A 13,589-nucleotide genomic window follows, 5' to 3' on the forward strand; every position below is an offset into this window, starting at 1 on the left:
TTTGTCGTTAGCACGCAGTTAGGTTTTGTTCTCGTACAATTGTTGTTCTCGAGAATGGTAATCCCTGCTAACTCCTGAGTGCTGTTTAGTGCTCTCCTTTTTCTTAGAGTTCAGCTGGTTTTTCCCCAGCACGAATGTCACTTTATGGCCCACATGCATTTCGTTTAAGCGGCTTAGAAATTTCTGGTTTGTGGTGTGTTATGCGAATTCAGGTTTCTTTTCTTGCTTCTTAAGTTGTGTTGTCCTGGGAGGGAAACAGTAGAGAGATGGGTCCCAAAGCTACGTGAATGCAAATTTCAAATACCCAAACAACGCACAGCAAATTAAAGCAAACTAGAGTACTCTTAGCAGGTGAGTTGAATAGATAAATACGGTATGAGAGTTACGCTTAAATTCCCTCTATGTGTAGTTTGAATATAAAAAATAATTCTAATTATTATAGACACTGTGTAGACTGAGTGTAGAGATCAAAGACATCTGTAATTCTCTTTGAACTGGTTTTTTTTTTCAACATCTATGATACCTCCTAACACATGTTTTTTGTGCAGGGTATAGCAACAAAAGAAAAAAAAATAAAAATACATAAATACAAGAGAGAGAAGAATTTTGATAAAACTTTGAAAACAGCAAACAAACGGCAAATACTTTTGAGCTGAAATGCGTAAAAGAGGATTGTGGAGCAGCTTGGAATCTGAAAGGCGTGCCTTGCATATTCTATGATAGTTAATTATGTGCCTGATGTTGTGTATTTCACAATTTTCAGATTTATTTGGGGAAATTAGCCAAAAACGCAGTTAAGGGGCGCAGCGATGCAGCAGCTCAGCTCCGCTCAGCGCGGAGAGGGAAGGTTGGCTTGCTGGAAAATATGAAAAATAACTTACGCCTTTTATGTGCGAAATATTGAAATATTAGGCCGGCAGGATGAAAGGGAAAAGGAGGCAGCAAGAGGACCAGAGCCGACTGGGAGCGAACCGGACCCAAAGGATTCATCAGCGGTAACAGCTGTTGACGGCGCACTCGGCACTCGGCGCTGCCAAAAATTTTAGCATTTTGCGATGATGTATCGTTGGCATCATTATAACAGCTGCCGTTCCGGATCCTAACTGGCAGTCCCCAGTCTAACCCGCTGCCATGGGCTCTCTGTCCGCTACCAGTAGTTGGGCTGAATGAAATTTGGATGCGTTTTGCCGGCTCTGACATGGTCTGGCTTGGTCTGGCCTGGTTTGGGGCTATTGGGCAACGGCTTGTGCGTGCCTTGGGTACTTGTTGTTATATTTATCACAGCAGCGTACTTTATCTTGCCGGCACAGCCGCGCCCCAGACCCGCCCACAAATGGCATCAGTCAGCAGCTGCTCAAATCACCAAGCCAACAATTTTACATTTTCCAGACTAAATATATACATCTCTGATACATATATATAGCATATGTATAAGAAGAAAAAAAAATATTGTTGCGTTATTTATTGAGTCCTTTTTTGCGTGTCGAGCTGGAAATTAAACTTGCATTATGGCGGCGTGGGGCCACACTTGTATCATCAGGAAACTTTCTCTATATTTCATAATACTTATGTAGAGGCCCAATAAAAGCTTAACAGATGTTTCGGCCTTACAAATTTGATGTTTATGAGCCCAACGAATGCTCTCTGGCGTGCATTTTTAATGATTCTGCCCCACTTTCTTTTAGGTTTTTTTTTTGATAAATTGTAATAAAAAACGCTTCGAACATGTGCAGAAAACGAAGCCCTTTTCCAGCCATCAGCTGCTAGCAGGCATTTAACGGCAGTTGCCAGCCGAACTTTTGGTCTAAATGTACCTTCCGGGTTCGCATCAGAGGCTAGTTTAAGCATACAGAGCTGGTAAGTCTTTAATGCATGACAACTCTATAATAGGAATGTCCTCGAAATAGGGCCGACACACATTGAAGCTTATGTCAAGGATATTAATTAAAATGCTATTTACATACGCGATATTAAGCTACAGACAGTTAGAGTGTCATGGCTGTAGCGAACAGTCGAGCTGGGCAACAGCCTTCTCAATGTCAATGCGACATAAATGCAATGCCAAATGGTCAAAACACTGCCAAAATGTGCATAATTTGATGAAATGTACTCCCCAGTGTGCTTATAATTAATTAACGTGCACAAATGGTTTGGCACACGTATGTAGTGCAAATCGAATGCCAGTGGACAAATATATCTACATCCAATAATGAGGCATGGATTAACTTCATTTTATTATCGCATATCTATTATGGCTATGCTTCAAATTTCGCATGCTGAGAACTTTGATTAAATATCTATTTATATTATAAATTTATTTAATATAATTATATTATTAATATATATAGAATATTTAAATTACGTAAAACAATACTTGCTATGCACTCCTAGTACTGCGTAAGTTATATATTTATATTGTTTTATTTTAGACTTTAAATATATATAAAAATGTTATTTCAAAGAAAAAAAGAAACAAATGCATCTTGTAGAGTTTTTCTTCTTTAGTTGTAAAGATAATATATAGAGCTGATATTCATTAACTAAGACATTCCATTTATATACATTTTCAAAGTTTTACTTTCACCTAAATTTGTTCTCTTGTTTATTTAAAAAGCGCTGCAATAAGGAGAGTATTCATAAGAATGTTGCATTTTGTCAAGGACAGCGAAAAGAGAATATGAATTAATATAAAAGCGAGTGAGTCGCTATGCCCCACTTTACCCCTTTGTCAGCAGACATCATGATTGTCGAGTGCTTCTGCGTTGATAAACTCACAAAGCACAAGGGCTTGCTTAGCCGGAAATAGGCCGCGGCTGTGCCTGGTATCCTTGGCAGTCCTCTTTATCCTTTATACAAAATCAAATAAAGTAAATAAAAATATGTCGAAAGCGAACAGCAACGACAAAAAAAGACACAAAGTCAACAAAGCGGCTTGGCCTCGTCTTGTGTTCTAGTCTGGCAGGGTGCGCAATAAAAGAATGCTTACGATTTATTGATTTCATATTAACACACACACAGGCACCCAAACATGTCGCTATAGATCAAGGCCTGTGCATAAATTTTATGCCTGAAAGTATGCAACAATCTCTCAGATTGTCTCATGTGTACGTGTGTGAGTGCCATTGAGCGTGTGTGTGTGTGACGTCGAGGTTAATGTCATGATTTCAATTTGTCAGCTGCAAGCCCCTGCCGCCCCGCCGTCCATTCCTCCACAGAACAGCAACGCACACAGAAAAAACGAATCGAAATGTGGGTCACTTTTTCGGTTTCACCCAGACGCTGTCCGGGTGCGCGGGTAATGCACTGCAGTATGGCCAGAGGGGCGATGGCGCCGGAACAACATCTACTCGTGCTAATGCTCCGGGCAAACATACATAGAGAATTTTTAAATGACCGCTAATTGATACACAATCAAAACGCTCAAATAGTCAATTTCATTTTCTTTCTAGCTTTGAAAGGTTCGCAACTGGCAGTATTTTCCCTTTAGTTAGCTATATTAGAGTAGTCCAAATGTGGGGATTATCTAATTAGTGAATTTAATAAGATATTTTCCACAAATAAATAGAAAGACTTAACAAAACTTGTAAAGCGACTATAAAATCTACTTAAATAGTTAATAGTTTCAGAGAAAAAAATTTGCAGATTACAAAAATATATGTATCATTTATATAGCATAACTTAGCTAATAATTTGCGTAATTAAATCACAATTCATCAGTTGGGCCAAAGCAATTGAATTATTGTAAACCATAATTCTGGCAATGGATGCCAAAGTCAATAAGCACAACAAATGATAAGCTACTAATTTGTGCGCCAATGTTTAGACAGTTGTTGGCAACGGGTTTTCGCACACGCATACGCACACACGCACACACACACACACACATAGAAATAATTACGCTAATGTGCAGAGCAAATGCAAATACAAAAGATAAATAACAAACAGCTTTGAACATATCCATGGATTGGAGTCTGCTGGGGTAGTCACAGTTACAGCAGCAGTCACTGTCGCTGTCACTGTAGCAGTCACAGTTTAGATAACGAATGTTGAACAATTATGCCCGGATTAGGCTTAGCCAGTGCAAATATACGAGTGCAAACTGTGCAGGTACAGGTCAATTGGACAGCTGGCCAGGTGCTGTAGTTGGGATTTGCATAAATCCAAGCACATCTATTCAATAAGCACAGCCACTGGCAGCACATCACTTGACCAATCGGCTTTAAGACCACTTAATAACCAACATGGAAGGCGTTTAAGCATCGGCCCCTCCCACCTGCCCGCTCAGTATGCTGATTGCCCGCAGAGTTGGCATTGATTTGGGTTGCAAGCCAACCCAGCTCTGTGCCCCCTCTCTAATTCGTCTTAAATCTGCTATGCAAATCGAATACAACTAAATGTAAACACATACAAATGCAACTGGCTGCCGAACGTCTGTGTCTGTGTTCTCACTCTGTCCGCTATTGGCTGCCCCCTTTCTCTCTCTCTCTTGGCTTGTCTCTGGTGCTCAGCTACTTTCCAGATTTGAGCTCGAAGGGGTTCTCTAATACTCTGTCCGTTCGTCTGACTGTTGGCAAACTTTTGCTCGAACGGCTTAACTTTTTTGCACGTGTGCCGCTGTTGGGGGCAACAACACGAAAAAGAAGAAGAGCAAGAAGACACAAATGTAGAAGAAACAGAAAAGTAGACGAAAAAACATGTGAGGGCCAGATTGAGTTCATGGCTTCCAACATTTGTATGCAGCACCAGCAGCCCTCGGCAAATATACCCAACCATACAGACACCTTAACCACCCAGCACACACACACACACACATACGTATGCACTATTCCGTTGCGTTTCTTCTGTTTTGCTATTGGCCAAATTCTTTCTTAGCTCACAAAATCCTTTATATTGTTTTCGCATTTCATTCAGTTGAATTGTTTTTGCACATTCATCGCATTTTTAACAAACTTTCAACTAAAACAGATTTTATTACAATTTTCTGAGATATTTCATTTGCATGTAAAACAAAAGTAGAATATGGAAATTTAAATATGTTTTTATGTTTGAATTTTTCTTATTTTATTTTTTAAGTAATTCAAGTATCGGGTACAATACACATGTAAACAAAGACTCTTAAAGTTGTTTGCTGATCCACATAAATCCATAAATTTGAAACACATTTCTTTAAAACTGTTAACAAATTGCCACTATTTTATCTTTTTGGAAATTTGTCTGTGTTTAACCCATGAATCAACTTAATCAGTCATCATTGACGCAGTCAACATTGTAAAAGTTATCCTAGTCAAGGTTAGTTTCGGTCTGCTGCCAACAAAAGGCGGCTGAGTAATGTGTACGAAGTCGTTAAGAGGGAACAAAGAGACTCGGAAGCTGCTGTGCGCACTTCAGAAATACAGCTTAAGGAGAATTAGCGGCGGCTAATGAAAACGAAACCTTGGCTAAGATGAGCTGAGCAGGTAGGCAAGTAAACGGTAAATCACCCACGTACAGGTAGTGCAAAAGGGGAGGCAATAAACAACAGTGCAAAAGAAGTCAGCTAATTACACGCGCTCGAACCCAACGCAGACATCAACGCAGACGCAACACGCTCGCAGCTGAACATGTTGCGTGTCTCGTGGAGTTTGCTGCCAACTGCGGCTGCGCGGTTGGTTCGCTGCATTTCTTCGGCTTGGAAAATGGGTCAGGCTATAAAAAGACAAGTTCAAGGCGATCGCCGTTTCAGACGTCAACAGCAGCCGCAGCAGCAGCAACAACCAAACGCGTAGTGAAATCTCGAAGCAAACGAAAGTTTTGTCGGCCAACGAGCAAAGCAAATAAAATAAAAGAGAAGACAAAGAAATAACATTACACTCGAACTATTGCCGTGGTGCTCCATTGCAGTGCTGCAGGTGAATTGTGCCTTTTCGACCATCGCGTGAGAAACTCAAATCGTGCGCCACGAAATCTCGAGCGAGTGAACGAAGCTGCGTGATCCCTGTGAGTCTCGTTATCGTAACAAGCCTGTGCAACACTTGCAACTTTTAATTAATTTGAGCAGCCTGCGCTAAGCAGAAACACACAGGTAAGCAGCAATACAAATTGCTATATATTTTTTTCTAGAAAATGTTAAATTTGAATGCATGAGCATAGTAAGCCCTCGCGTTAGCTGATGTGTGACATTTAGACATTTAGACATTTATTGAACAGAAATGATTTAGTTGCAGAACAGTCAGTCTTAACAGGCAATTTCAGCATATATAATATATCTTTGAGAAATGTCAAACTGCAACTAAATATTATTTGTATTTATGTATTTCTGCACTCTCCACGTTTAGTTATTCTGATATAAATTGAAACAATTCATTTTAATCTTATTAATTTAAATACCTGGCAGTTTCTTCGATAATGAAATGTAGAGCTGCGTGAAATTGTGATACTAACTCAGCCTCAACTCCAATTGTTTTGCTTGCAATCGAAGGAAAAGCCTAATTATTTAGTTTATGATTTCTGGGATGCCAATTCATATTGAATTGTAGTCCAATTAAGTTAGATGCAGTGGGCCGATATTTAATTTCATGTGTGATTGGCATTTGGCATTTTGTCAGTTGCTGTTCACAATACTTCATTGAAAATGAAGGCAACTAATCAGCTTTGGAACGAGTAATCTTGATAGCTAGCCACACATAATATGTAGCCAAATCGATAAGCCGACTATTTGTGCAACTGGGAGAAATAACAGCAAATGCTAGACGAATATTTAGGTCAACGAAATAACAGAACCTGAAGCATAAAATTCTTAAAAGTGGCCAGCAAGAAATTTTTCGTTAAGCGAGTTAGCAACTTTGCATGAAAAAGCCAAAGCAAACAAAGCACACGCAACGGAGTTAAAGAATCGGACAGACAGGCAGACGAGCTAGCACCTGGTCGTGCTATGGACTGGCCAGAAGCAGGGGAGAGGCAGTCTGTAACTGGCGCACGCATTGACAGCCGTATGGAAAGGTGCATTGAGGCAAGCCGCAAACATCGAGCTGCACTGCCAGCCACTTTTTGGGCCACCCATTGACCCAAATGTGTGGCAAAAGAATTTCAAAGCCCGCACCTTAATAGCAGCACAGTCTATGCATATAACATAAAATATACAGACACATATATGTGTATGTGAGCCCATTTTTGTGGCTCTTTTGGCATGCCAATTAACGCCTTGCTTGAGGCTGCGTATTTGATTTGACTCCAAAGCTGAATTCAATGTTTGTTTTATACATTATTAATTGCCCATAAAAGGCAAACTGTCTCTCTCTTTCACTTGCTAAACATATCTAGTTGTCGTATGCCTTAACCCATTTTCCAACCACATTGCTTTGCTCAATTTGTCATATAAACTCCATGATTTTGACTTCCATATATATTTATATACATTTATTTATTTACTTCTTACCTCAGGCCCCTCTGACGCAGGCTAAAGCAAGTCTTTTTGTAACTTTCATTCATGCAAGACATTTGTTTGTGGCTTTTGTTGTTGTTCGTTTCTTTGGCATTTTGCGGCTTCTACTTTGTCAACATGGTCCGCTGTTGTTGTTGTTGTTGTTGCCCAGTTGGAGGTGAAAGTTTTCTTCAAGACGCTTAAAGCGTGTTCAATCAATTTGGCCAACTGCTAAATTTATAGCAAGTGTTGTTGCCTTTAGATAGTACATTTATTTATAAATATGGAAAAATATTTCTTTTTCAATGAGATTTTAAACGAGGCATATACAATTGCGTAGCCTAATAATATTTATTATAAAAGCCACAGAAGAAAATCATAATTTGCCGGCAAAATATAATTACAAAATAATTGAAAGCTATTGAAAATGTTTAAAATACATGAACATGAACTATATGTATATATATATATATATATATATATATATATATATATATATAGTATAATAGTATGTATATAAGGAGTAAATAAATAAATATATAAAAGTTTAGTATAATTTATATATATTCTTTAGTAATAGCAAATAATACTTCATAGAATAAAAATATTTAAAGACATTTTTTAAAATAATTTAATTATAGTTTTATATACTTTGTATTTCATAGAAAATTCAGAGACGATTTCTATGAGAAAAATGTAGTTTTCTGAAACAATATTCTGGCAAATAAAATAGAAAATATATATTTATATAGTGAAGCATAGCTTGTGTTCAAGCTTTTTATATATATATAGAATTATAAATAAAAAGTACTATATGATTTATATCATTGACTTTTATAATAATATATATCATAATATTATTGAATAATATATTTCAAAAGCAATAATTGAATTCATATATAGTTCGATTTCAATTTATGCAGAATGTGCAAATTTATTTTAATTTATATTTATAATTTGTAGTTTGAAGATCTTCACAGTCACACTCTGTCAATTGTCTAGCAAATCGTGACAGCTGCAATTTGGGCTTCGAGTGCAACTGTACATATAATTCACAAAAAATATAATAATAATAATAATAAGAGTTGCAATTGGTTCTGCTTTCATGACGCTTAAGTGTGATGTGCCCATTGGGGTCAGGTAAAAGTAAACTTGCTGCAAATGCAGTTGCTGCAGCTGTTGCATGACACATGCAACTTTCCTTTAATCTTGGCAAGGCCTAATCTTAAATATATAAATATATTTATATGTGTTTATATATATGAAAGGGCTCTTCGATTATGCTCAGCGCATTGCATAATTTGTTGCATTGGAAACCCGTTGGCACCTGTTACCAAATAGCCCATCAAAACTGTTGAAAGAAATGTCACATTTTCCCAACCGAATTTAAATGCGACACAGTGTGCCGTTAGGTTGGGCACGTCGTACTGCGTCAATTGGCCATTGAGCGCAACAAAAGACTTAAGACGCGAACTCGCTGGAAAGTTCAGCGGAAGGCTTAGCTACAAACGGGATTTACGCCTTCGCCTGACTAACTTTTAGTTTTTTCTATACGTATTTTTTGTGGTCAATAAACCTGAAGGTACTCGAATTCTTGGCCAAAAAGAAAGTGAAACGCCACAAAGCACACGCGAGTTTTCGTATACACAAAACTCACATTCGAGTTTCTCTTGGCGCAAAACCAGTCGATGACAGCGCTGTGCTGTTGTTAACCGAAAATGAGCCGCGACAACAACAACCACTGTAAGATAATCTTGCTCTCACAGAATGATTCAGCGTCTAACCGCACATGCTTATATATTCAGATATATATATAAATGGATGCTTATGCAAAGGAAATTTATAAGGCGAGTCGCAAATCACGAAGAAACTTTCTCAGCTTCGACTTTGGACCGTGCCTAGCTTCCGACCGCATTGAAAATGAAACGCGCATCGAAGCGACGCAAGAGGATAAAATGTAATTTGACCAAAGAACCGCCAGCTAACACCTGGATACACCCAGCCCTCACCAACTAACTCCCGTTATTTGGCATTTAGCGCGTGCTTCGTTTTTTGCGGTTTATTTTTTACACTTTCTAATTTTCTGTGTCCAAGTCAATTTGGCATTGTATTTATAAAATATAAAAAATACGTTTAATTGCGGTTAGTCGACGCATTTATGAAGAGTATTTCTACTATTGGTTACAGTTATGTTTGTTGGTTCAAATAAAGCAAATACTTCTTCAATGGCTGCTGCTGTCGCTGGCCGTGAAAGTAAGAGTTGCGTGCCTGGCTGCGAAGAGAGTAAAATATTAACCATATAACATAGTTAGCCACAATACCCCAATCAAAATTCAATTAATTTTCATATATATACATGCAAGCTAAATATATATCATGTCAAAAGCGCTGATGCGTATAAAACGCTAATTACAGAAGCAAAGCAATGTATGCTATAAGAATATTATATCATGATCCACATGAGATATTTAAGGTCTAACTGTGAGTTTAATTAAAATATATATATATATATATTAGTTAGAGATACTAATATTTCTTTTATATGCTGAAAATATGTGCATTATCTTTTTAAGTATCTCAAGAGATTCTCAAGAGATCCAGGCAGATTCATGCGTTCTCACGTTCCAACAGATAGAGCACAGAGAAGAAGACACGTTCCCATGGAGCACGCTGACCGTTGCAAAGTGCTGTTGCACGTTCCTAACAGCTTTCTAAATTTACATAGGCGCAATAATTATAAAAGCGATCCACATTGAGTTGAACTGTGTCGCTCGTTGATTAATGATCGCCGGTTAAAACAATTTACATTTCTATGGCAAATCTGATAGCCGTTAGCAGAGCAGAAGTGCCAGCTGCTGCTGACCCATTATGTTGGCCTGTTTTTCAGATTGGTTGCGCGCAGAACAGGTTGTTGGGCAATTAAATGGAAATCAATGCAATCCCAATCGCATGTGCCAGGCGGCATGGTCAGCTATTGGCATTCTTTGCGGCTCTAGCTGCTGCACACTCATTATGATATTTTAACGGTAATATGCTGCATGACATCTCTCTGTATGTGTCTGTGGAAGAACCGCTACAGCTGAACTGGTTCTTGGAGCTGAGAAAAACTAAACACACTGATAATTGAGACTGAAAGATTATAGCTCTAGCTCACACAGCTAAGAAGTCTCAGATAATTTTCTATTTGAATATTGAGCCATACACATAAATATATATCTGTGTGTGTGTATGAGTGTGTCTGTTATATATATGTTTAAGCTCCAGTTACAGGAAGTCTTACTCTATGACTCTAATTGCATTTTGCCACCTCTCACGGCGGCTTTCTTACTTTGAGCCTAACAAGTACTTAATATATGTTGCCTACATACTCAGTGTATATATATCTCTAAGTGAAGCTTTATGTTTTTGTTTGGGTATTGTCTTGCCTCGAACTTGCCAGTCTTCAACAATTTGGTCGCTTTCTTGGCTGCTCTCTAATATGGCCTCTACCACTGGGGAACAGGTTCGGCATGACCGAGACACTGGCGCTTTAATTGCGCGCAGTTAGACTTGTTTTTTTCTTTTAATTCGGAAGTTGTTCGCTCTAAACTTAATTACGCTCGACAACTTTCATATTTTCTACTTCCATTGAAGCTTAGATTTGGCGTGTGAATTCATTACGATTTCTCACTGACAATGGATTCTGTTTATGATTGTTATTCAAAACTATATATTTGGGCATTTCAATTGTTAGTATGACTCTTGTATTATATCATCTGACGAAGGGGGAAATGAGAACACGCATGCAGCCGGCGCATGATTTAGGCCAACTGTTTCATGTAACTGCACGTGAACAGTGGGCACTTTTTTGTTGATCAATCGCTGTTCAATTACATTTAGCGGACTCATTTGCATGCCCGAATCGTGCGCAGGTTCAAGCAACCCGTTATGTGAAAGTGTTTGCTATTGGGGTCTCGCACAAATTTGAAATGCGCGAACGAAAGACTGAAGACACAAACTTGATCCGCTTATTTCCTTTTCTATTTTGCAAACAGAGCGCCATGTTGAATCAACGCAAACTACACGCCTACTTGCTGCTCTTCATAGTGGCTAGCAACTGCCTGCTGCTCACCTACGCCTTTCCCCAGCAGGAGCTCTACCAGCGACAGTTGGCCCAGTCCCAGTCCCAGTCTCAATCGCAGTCGCCTGTTTATCGGCCCGAGAGCACCGGACGCAAGTATGCCGTGAAGCCGAATGCCTCCAAAAAGGTGGCGCTGGATGACATCGAGGATGATATCGAGGGCAATCAGATACAGGAGACCGTGGGCGGACCTGGTGGCTTCACCTGGTCTAACATGCTGTCCACGGTGATGACCATGTTCTTCAATGGAGCCGCCAATGCGCCGACCAAGTCCGAGGATGTAGACAGCTCGATTGGCTTGGGTGGCAGTCCCTGGGCCAATGTCATTTCCATGGGTAGGTGTCACAAACTGCACACACTACAATACAGCTGATTGCCTTTTCTCCTTTAGGCCTGCGCATCATTAACACGCTTTTGGGCGGCGGCGCGCCCAGCGACGGCATCGACAAGGTCGACAACGGCGGTTCTCCCATGCAGGTAATTGGCCTTTCCGTCATAGTCTTTAAGCTGTTTTCTTTTGCTTTTGTGCCATTTGCTTGGAGGTGTGTTTTGGCCGCTTTCAGTTAGTTTTATACTTATATTTATACTCATCTGGTAATTGGTTTCTTTCTCTTCTTATTTTTGTTTGTTTATTGTGTTTCGTATTATGTATTTATTTCCTACTGTTCCTCAACCTAAAACTAATTCGCACAGGGCATCTTGGCGGCTGTGCTGTCATCCGTGCTGGGCACCAGAGATCCAGATCAAGTCAACTCGATGGCCAAGCAAGCTGGCGAGGTAAAACCATTATTGCTTACACACCGAACCCAAACGAGCAGGCACTATGCAACAAAACAAAGGCGCACACATGTTTTAATAAGTTCAGCTATTACTTGTGGATTGGCCAAAGTTTCAAGCAGTTCACGGTGTGCCTGGAATGCAAGCAGTTAACTCTATTCGCAACAGCCACTCATGAAATCAAGCAGCTTTTGTCAGCGACTTGCCGTGCAGTTGAAAGTTTATAAAATTTTACCTTTAATACATACTTAACATCAGCTTTGCCTTGTTGCATAGTGTTGCCAATGTAAATTAAAGTACACACAGAATACACGTCACACACACATACACAGACACATACTTACACTGCAATTCATATATATATATATAGTTATTGGCACAAAACTAATTAACTAATGCTTCCCTATTACCGCGCCTTACATACACACACACTCCTTGCCAACACACTGTACCAACTCTCGACGCTCCCATTCACAGTTCATACAGATCGTTATGAATCTGCTGGACGCTCTGAAGACCTCGTTCTCGCACCGTTCGCTTACCGCCCGCTCCCTTGGCAAACGTGACTCGGTTAGCGATGCAGCCGTCGCCGGCATTGCGCTGCTCAAGGGCTACGTTCGCACCTACCGCAACGCGGAGGATAAGTGCATGCAGCGCTACATGTGCGATGCCAACACGGACTGCGTGCGCGAAATTGGCGGCAGCAGCATCTTCTGCCAACTGGGATCGTAAGTTCATCTAATCTATGCCGGCTTCACCAATAACTATATGTATGTAAACCCTCTTTTATACAGCTATGCCACCAGCTACATGCTGGGCCGCAGCAGCAATACCAGCTTCGAGCATCTGTATGATGCTGGACGCAGAGGGCGCTCCGGCTTTGATTGCCGTCAGCTGTATCTGGAGTGCAATGAGGTCTAAGGCGTGGCGAATTGCTACGAGTTGATTGCACAGTGACTGGACGACTTAAAGTAAATTAAACTTATTAAATTAAATTAATTTATGTGCTTACTTCAAACTAGGTCTTAGCTATTTATATTATTTATTTAAATTTTGTATTTATTTAAAATGTTTATGCGATTGCAATAACGATTTGCGTTTCTCAAAACGCGCCATTTCTCTGTAATTTACTGCGAAAGAAAAATTAAACACGAAACAAAGTCTTACATAAACTGAAAGTTAAATAGTAATTGATGCGTATTAATTATAATGTTTATATTTTATATATTTTATTTCATAAAAAACTAAACTTTGTTTTCGAACTGTTTTAAGCTGTCAAGTCAAGTCAAGTGA

At 39.4% G+C, this 13,589-nt stretch overlaps 1 protein-coding gene across 1 annotated transcript; it reads left to right on the plus strand.

The window, feature by feature from the left end:
- Positions 1-5,176: 5,176 nt before the first annotated feature.
- Positions 5,177-13,254, plus strand: LOC111592385. The gene is made up of 6 exons (XM_023304560.2): positions 5,177-6,061; positions 11,434-11,854; positions 11,911-11,996; positions 12,213-12,296; positions 12,774-13,024; positions 13,091-13,254. The coding sequence occupies exons 2-6, from the start codon at positions 11,440-11,442 to the stop codon at positions 13,215-13,217; spliced, it is 963 nt and encodes a 320-aa protein (XP_023160328.2). The 5' UTR covers positions 5,177-6,061; positions 11,434-11,439; the 3' UTR covers positions 13,218-13,254.
- The last annotated feature ends 335 nt before the right edge of the window (positions 13,255-13,589 follow it).

Source organism: Drosophila hydei, unplaced genomic scaffold (assembly GCF_003285905.1).
Source record: "Drosophila hydei strain 15085-1641.00,03,60 unplaced genomic scaffold, DhydRS2 tig00000063-arrow-pilon, whole genome shotgun sequence".
Lineage (NCBI taxonomy): Eukaryota > Metazoa > Arthropoda > Insecta > Diptera > Drosophilidae > Drosophila > Drosophila hydei.

Bases quoted from the DNA above. Each gene is read 5' to 3' on its own strand.
- LOC111592385 (XM_023304560.2), top strand. From the start codon at position 11,440: ATGTTGAATCAACGCAAACTACACGCCTACTTGCTGCTCTTCATAGTG. The intron at 11,997-12,212 runs GTAATTGGCCTT...TAATTCGCACAG, and splicing joins ACGGCGGTTCTCCCATGCAG to GGCATCTTGGCGGCTGTGCT. The intron at 12,297-12,773 runs GTAAAACCATTA...TCCCATTCACAG, and splicing joins TGGCCAAGCAAGCTGGCGAG to TTCATACAGATCGTTATGAA.